This window comes from Octopus bimaculoides, chromosome 10, assembly GCF_001194135.2.
Source record: "Octopus bimaculoides isolate UCB-OBI-ISO-001 chromosome 10, ASM119413v2, whole genome shotgun sequence".
Classification (NCBI taxonomy): Eukaryota; Metazoa; Mollusca; class Cephalopoda; order Octopoda; family Octopodidae; genus Octopus; species Octopus bimaculoides.
In genome coordinates this window covers 84,570,603-84,579,088 of record NC_068990.1, presented here as the reverse complement: position 1 = coordinate 84,579,088, position 8,486 = coordinate 84,570,603, and the positions used below count along the sequence as shown (strand labels likewise).

Sequence of the window (8,486 nt, the reverse complement as noted above, 5' to 3'; positions counted from 1 at the left end):
GTGTGTGTGTGTGTGTGTGTGTGTGTGTGTGTGTGTGTGTGTGTGTGTGTGTGTGTGTGAGAGAGAGAGAGATATGAGTCAGTTTTCCTTTATTAAAATGTTACAAAAATAAATATTTTATAAATATATTTTTATCATTTAATTATGGAAAAGATTGAAAATTATTAAAAAAATTTTAACAAAGATATTAACCCTTTAGCATTTAAACCGGCCATATCCGGCCAAAAGTATTCTGCCTATTCTATGTTCAAACTGATCAGATCTAGTCTTTCACAGATCTAGTCTTTCACACCAACCCTACATTTTAAAAATTAACAGCTACCTCATCAAAATCTCATAGCTACAAGATAATGCATGATTAGTTCAAAACAATGTGGATAAAAAAGCATTAATTATGGCAGAATAATGTGAACACTAAAGGGTTAAAATAAAATTGAGAATTTGTGTGTGTTTTGAGAGAGATGAAAGAGAGGGTAATGCGCACGCACACGCACACACACACACATGCACACATATGGCTGTGACTTTTGGTTTTTAATTCTTATTCTTTAAAGTCAAGGCCAAATATTTTCGGATAATTTTCAATAATTTTGATACTAAATCCCCTATAAATTCTCAAGAAATTGAGAATAATTGAGCTTAAAGAGAAAAATTGTGAGTATTTGATAGTTTGATAGTATCTCATTTGTAGTACCTACCTGTTCTTTGTTCAAATCTTATCAGATATCCCAGAACTGGTTGAGTGGATGAAGATGATAACACACTGGACTAAACTAATCAATATAAGCCAACAAAAGAGCCTCCAAATTGTCTCTTGACCTCTTAGAAGTTACAACAAATTACAAAAAAGAAAGATACCTTAGACTGTGCAACCCTAGATATACACAAAAAGACAAGATGGCCATGGTTGGAATGTCTTTGATCAGAGGTCTGCTTGATTAAACTTGACTTTAGCCAACACTAACCAGTAAAATAATAATTTAGTTTTGAGCTAAAATAAAGTCTTTGTCAACTTCACCTTTCACCTTTACTTTAAGGTTATTAAAAATACCTGTAACATACTGACACTTGCACACACATGTACACATATGCATACATACACGCATACACAAACACACTTAAAAAATGCTTAGCAAATATGACCTGGTAGATTGCACCATAATTTTGCTAATTGTTTTAAGTACCTATATAGTCATTAACATAGAAGGCACCCTCTTGGCACTCTCTTACTTGGCCCAGCATGGCATCAAGAGCAGAGAGAGGGCTTCAACAGCTTAGTGCTGGCACTCATTTTCAAGCTAAATAGATTGGTGCAACAAGAAATGATGTACAGTAATTGTCGGACCGAGGAATCAAATCCCCAAATTCTGAGCCCAGCACACTAACTACTAGGTATCATGCCTTCACTACACATGCATGCACATAACACACACACAAAGAAAATTTGTCTATACCCAGTAAAAAAACCTGAAAAATATCTCTAGTCCCATCAAGAATAGCAATGTAAAAATATTGCAATTAATTGTTGTGCAAAAGGATTCATTCATAGTTTTGCCTCCTGTAAAGGCAAATGCCTAGAGAAAAGCCTTGTATACTGACAAGTAATGTCTTCATCAGAAGCATATCAATTACATAGGGATTAATGAGTGTTCTCTACATCAGCTCATACCATCATTGGAAACTAAAAAACATCACATTACTTTCAGAGCACATTTGAAAATCAAGAAGTAAAAAAGTGACTGCCATTAACTTGAGAACTGTGTTAGATTAGGCACAACTATTTAAGAACAGATCAAAATAGTAGTGTACCCTTTGTTTCAAAAGAACTCTATATTATCTGCCACCCTGCACAAACTTATGTAAAAACTAGCAAACTCATTTTGATTTGCTTGTGGCATATGCCTAAATTTTTCCTTGAGAATTTCAAAGAGACCACCTCCCCCAATGCATGACATTTCTACACCACTTATGTCACTCTAAGTCATTCTGTTACTTGACAACATGCTGATGGAATGAAACTAGGATCAGGGCTGCATGTAAACCTTGCTTATATCACATGAACAAACACACACATGTGGACATGTGACACCTTGGGCAAGTGACTGCTACTATAGCATCAGGTTGACCAGTGCTTTGTCAGTGAATTTGGTAGAGACGTTAGCATACCAGTCGAAATGCTTATAGGTATTTCGTCTGCCGTTACGTTCTGAGTTCAAATTCCGCTGAGGTCGACTTTGCCTTTCATCCTTTCGGGGTCGATAAATTAAGTACCAGTTACGCACTGGGGGGTCGATGTAATCAACTTAATCCCTTTGTCTGTCCTCGTTTGTCCCCTCTATGTTTAGCCCCTTGTGGGTAATAAAGAAATAGGAAACTAAGTGGAAGCCCATATGTGTGTGATGTTTTTTTGGTTTGTGTTTGTTCTTCACCCCCACCACTTGACAACTAGTGTTGGTTTGTTTACATCCATTTAACTTAATGGTTTTTGCAGAAGAAGCCAATAGAATAAATACTGTTTGGATTGAACCCTACAAGATAATACTGCAGTATGGTCACTGGCCAATGACTGAAAGAAGTAGAAGATAAGGTGTGTGTGTGTGTGTGTGTGTATGTGTGCATGCTTGTTTGTTTACATAGATAAATAGATAGGCTGACTTATTGCTCGGTGTATCATCTGATAGCTGTTTTTTTATTGCTCAAATATAGATATCGAGCCTCATCTGTCAAGCTGGCTGTAGATGTTTATGAATCTTTCATCAAATATCTTATCATTGCTGATAGGGGAGGATTTCAAACATTTAAAGAGGCAGCCATGTTTACCTAAGGTCAAGATTTTCTAAGTCAATAACATTCAAGGACACTCACCTAAAATGTGCAAAAAAAAAAAAAAAAAAAAAAAAAAAGCAGGAAAAAAAAGTACACAGACACGTACACACTCATATGCATATCAGCTGTGGGTGGTGAAAAATGAAGACATTATTTTTTACAGAATCAAATCACTTAATCTGACTAAAATACTTTAAAAAGTCATGGGAAAATAATTTTATTAATTTCTGTTTGATTATCTGACTTCTATTTTCTCTCTAAGCTATCAGAAGTCTGGAAATTTTTCTTTTCTTTTTCTGTTGGTTATTTGTCCCTTTTTTTTTCTTTTGGTACCCTTCATTTTTATGCACTATATTGGGTTGGTTAATATATCATTATCATCGTCATCATCATCATCATCATTTAACGTCCATTGTCAATGCTGGCATGGATTGGACGGTTTGACCAGGACTGGTAAGCTGGAAGGCTGCACCAGACTCCAGTCTGATTTGGCATGGTTTTCTACGGCCGGATGCCCTTCCTAACGCCAACCACTCTGAGATTGTAATGGGTGCCTTTATGTGCCACTGTTACTAGTGCCATTTGCATGACACCAGTATCTGCCACGACTGCAATTTTGCTCCTCCTAAAAATGTGGGAGGACCACATTGTCACTCCTACTCTTCATTCCTTCAATTTGAGGACATTTTCTTCCCATGCTCTCACTAGTTACAAAGCCAGTTGAAAAGAGCCATGGAAACTGTTCCTCCTCTTTTGAAAATATCACCAAAGAAAAAAAAGAAAGAAAAAACAATAACAAGAAAAAAAACCCTACTAGAGCTACTTAAATCCTGTATCATTTTATGAACACCTGTGTTTTATTTTGTTTGAGCTTTAAATTTTTTCTTATCAAAATACTTCACCAACAACTCATCCATGGGTAATACTATAATCTAGGTTAATCTTTGTTTTTTAATTTTTATTTTATTTTTGTAATTATTATTTTAATTTGTCCTTGTAATGTCTCCCATCCTATTGGCTTAATAACAGTAAAAGAAATCACTATTTTTCTTCTGTAAGTCTTATTTATGTGCCTTGAGAAGATGCAGTGTTTTGTTTTCAGTTTGTTTTCTATTGTATTGGAAGTGTTTCTACAAAATATGTCTGTGTTAATAGGCGCAGGAGTGGCTGTGTGGTAAGTAGCTTGCTTACCAACCGCATGGTTCCGGGTTCAGTCCCACTGTGTGGAACCTTGGGCAAGTGTCTTCTACTATAGCCTCGGGCCGACCAAAGCCTTGTGAGTGGATTTGGTAGACGGAAACTGAAAGAAGCCCGTCATATATATGTATATATATATATATATATATATATATATGTGTGTGTGTTTATGGGTCTGTATTTGTCCCCCCAACATCGCTTGACAACCAATGCTGGTGTGTTTACGTCCCCGTAACTTAGCGGTTCGGCAAAAGAGACCGATAGAATAAGTACTAGGCTTCCAAAGAATAAGTCCTGGGATCGATTCACTCGACTAAAGGCGGTGCTCCAGCATGGCCACAGTCAAATGACTGAAACAAGTAAAAGAGTATTGTATTGGAAGTGTTTCTACAAAATATGTCTGTGTTGCTATTTCAGTATGCTGTGTATATGTTCGAGTCTCTGGAGTTTTGTTTATGTATTATTATAGGAATTGTTTCTGTTTCCAATCACCATATTTTAGTTATCTCTATTTCCAAATCATTATATTTGGATAATTGCTCTATTTCTTTTAGTGATACATTATCATCTCTTGAGATCGATGCTTCAATCAGAGTACTTATTTTACTTTGCTTATAATCCTTGAAAACAATATCCAGTTAATTATACTTGATTCTCCTGTCTGTGGGGATTGGCATATACTAAACTATAGCTGTTTTGTTACTCTCTGAGACCATTTATGGTGGATGTTTTTATATCAGCACTTTTCTGGTGATATTTTATAATTTTGATATAATTTTCCGTGTATGGAAACCCCCAACTCTGTCATACAAGTTGATGTATTCTCTTGACTAGAACTGACTGTTTCTTTTCAACCTCCACATAATTACTTAGTTATTATTATATATGCCAGACTTGTTTGTTCCTCTTTTGGCAGACATCTATTGTAACTGGTAACAGATTGAGACCATTATCAGTAGTGTTAGCTGAGAAATGCTGCTGCTGCTGCTACTGAAGAAGGATCTAAACATGGAGGACATCACTGACAGTTTCTATCTCTATAACTCTGCTGAAAGTAAAGTTTAAGGTTTCGGAGAAAATGCTCATGAGGTTAGTGGTTATCAAAAGTAGTGAGGCCGAAGGTTCTCAAACCCAGGTAATTCCTGACAGATTTATCCAAGACAGCTTGCATCTCATATCTTCGGTAAGGTAATCATCATTATGTGGCAGTGGTCTTCAGCATTTGGTTGTTTTCAGAGGCTGGTGGAATACATCAATGTACTGTGGCATTTGCTAGGTAATCTGACTGAAAAAAAAAAAATCACTGGTCAGAACTAGTTCAGGTTACACACTCTGTCTGTCAAGAGCATTCTCTCATTACTCCGGTATGTTTTCAAGTACTGAAATTGAGCATTCTCTCATTACTCCGCTATGTTTTCAAGTACTGAAATTGAGCATTCTCTCATTACTCCGGTATGTTTTCAAGTACTGAAATTGAGCTACTGAAGGAATTACATGGTAGTCTTAAAGCATGCATTATTAACCAGGATCAGTTAATGGCCTGCAACTTGGCACCTAGAGATAAAATGAAAGTACCAGTCATGTACTGGGGTCGATAGCATCGACTAACTCTCCCCCCTTCAAAATTACTGGCCTCGTGCTTAAATCAGAAACCATCACTATTATTATATTGTTGTTGCTATTATTAGACAAACTGTTTGATTTTACAGTCATTTACAAAATATCTTCATCCAAGTTCCTTTAAAAGTTGATGCTGGGTTTTTTCCTTTTCTTTTTCACCTTCTACTTCCTTTACTTCCCAAACTTAAACCCACTCTACCTCTCTATTATATATCATAGTATTTTTGCTAGTGACTCACCTGTTTTTCTTATTTTCTACTAATGAGAAAGCTTGAGAAAAAGAAAGAAACAAACAAATTACTTATGTTTGGGTATGATGACATGGGTTGAGCTTGATTTATAGTTTTTGTGTTGTATTTCTTTTAGTTTTATTGAACTTAGATTCTGCACATGACTTACTTCACATAGCTATCAAGAAAAACACACCCCTGGTACTTGAGTTGAATGATACTTGTTTATTTTATCAATCAAGTTTGAATGACAAAGCCAACCCTTGCAGGATTTCAATTTAGGTTATAGCTGCAGTATAACTAACCACTTCAAAGCATTTTGTCAGACATTCTTATAGTTTCTGCCATTTATTACCCTGCATTTTCGTAATTTGTTATCTCAAACAGGAGCTGGTATGATTATGTAGTTAGCAAATTTACTATTCAACCATGTAGTTCTGAGTTTGATCTCACTTTGTGTCACCTTGGGCAAATATGTTCTACAGTAGTCTTGACTTAACCAGAGCCGCCTTGTGAGTGGAATTTGGTTGAAAAAAGCTGAGAAAAGTTTGTAATGTTTGTGAGTGAGTGTGCGCACACATCTGTCCATCTTTCCATGGTTATAAACTGGTGTGTTGAGCTGTGTCTATGTCTAAGAGTAACTTGGCAATTTAAAAGACATTGATAAAATCTTTATAATGCCATACATAATATTAAACACTACACTAATCAGGGGTAACTCAACAACAACATGAGGTTCCTCTGTTGGTTTCAAAGAATGAGTATTTGGTTGTTTGATCAAATAATCTACTTGCTATATAGTGATTTTAAATTTTGGCACAAGGCCAGCAATTTCGGGGGAGGAGGTAAGTCGATTACATCAACCCCAGTGCTTATTTTAACGACCCTGAAAGGATGAAAGGCAGAATCAACCGTGGTGGAATTTGAAATTGGAGTGTGCCTATTATGTAATAATATGTAATAGTATTATAATGTAATTGGTTATTCCACAGACACTTACCACAAGCTGTGTGACAATGCTGGCCTTCTGAATTACTGATGTTTGTGTACATGTTTAGTGTTGGCTGTCAGATGAATGAGTACCCAATACCTTAGTAGAAATTAATATTTTTTATTTTGTTTGAGTCAGTCTCTTTGCTACACTGGTGTTTGCACGTGCTCAGAGGATCATCAGGCAAATTATGAGTCATAATTTATCTGATGACCTTCTGAGCATGCTGATGGAACTCCAGAATAGCAAGAGGCTGACTCAAACAATATATATATATATATATATATATATATATATATAATTTAACTTCTATACAGACCTTTACTCTTTATAAACTTCCATGGCTGGTTGTTGAAAAATTTTTCCACTTTGTATGGATATCTTATCCAATCTCTGCTGTTCTATCAGCATTTATGCATTTGAAAATAAATTGTCCCCTTATTTGCTTATTTGTATCTTGCAATACACATTTCAGTGCTTCTGAAAACAAACAATTTGTTTACATTTCTCGTAATAAAATTCTCTAATTTATGTTTTAATTTCTATTTTCAGTCAAGCATTGTGTTGTAAAATGGCACAAGAATATGACGCTTTCATGGAATCCAAAAAGAGGTTTGTTTTATTTCCATCTCAATTCTTTATTTCATTTGTTCGTTTTTATGTCTGTTTTTCCTTGCTAGTATGGGTTAGATGAATGTATTATTAAAGCATTGTTTCACAGAAAGCCCCCTTTAAATTTTTATATTGTAACTATTATTATTACTGTTATTGTTGATTGTTGTCATGGTTTCACCTTAGACCAGCTTTGACCAAGCTGACCCATAATCAAAGTTATTCCACCCAGCTCATGACCATCCTGCCTCTCTGTATATCAAGGACTACATTGTCCAATGTGTCTCTCTTTATTGAAGACAGTAGATTTGGCAGCTATTTCTAATAGGTCGAGTGACCATGTTGGGGCTCCTTCATTGAATATGTATGTTTTCATGTTGCTGTTGCTAGGTAAATCAAGGGAGTATAAATAATGCCTTGTGTGGATTTTTGGATTGTGTGTGTGTGTGTGTGCATGCATGTGTGTTTGTGTCTCTGTGTATGTGTATGCGATTATGAAAGTGAAAAGTATACATAGTTATTACTTGCAAGCGAATGCGACATGATAGCATGCTCCATGCTTTCTGTAATTCTTGTAGATGCCTAGTTGTAGATATAGCACCCTCTTAGACCTCTCGGTACATGGAACATTGAGACTGTGATGGCTGGAGAGGGAAAGAGCTGCACCAGTACTGGGCACCGTGTCTTGCTAAATGGCACAACATAGCACCCACTTCAGAAATTGAACTCACAACCTTATGTTCATGAGCCCAACACTCTAACAAAAAGCCTACATGAGAATTCTATATTGAACACATTGATTATTATTTTCAAAAGACAAAATCAATTTTAAAACTAGGTTCAGGCTATGTAAAAAGTCCATGCATTATTTCAAAACTTGCATCCATTGTACGATTAAATGAACACCACTGAATATTTGCAGCAGAGTTGCAGAAGGTCAAAAAAAAAAGTGAAAAGAAGAAAATGGCTGTGTTGTCTATCAAGATAATCAATTATACCTCACTTGCTAT

At 35.7% G+C, this 8,486-nt stretch overlaps 1 protein-coding gene across 1 annotated transcript in view; it reads left to right on the top strand.

Annotated features, from left to right (window-relative positions):
• The window catches only part of LOC106871323 (fringe glycosyltransferase), a 40,961-nt gene that overhangs the window by 3,188 nt on the left and 29,287 nt on the right, over positions 1-8,486 (top strand). The window contains exon 2 of the mRNA XM_014917714.2: positions 7,417-7,476. Coding sequence (XP_014773200.1) covers positions 7,417-7,476 — 60 coding nt within the window. The remainder of the gene's footprint in view (positions 1-7,416; positions 7,477-8,486) is intronic.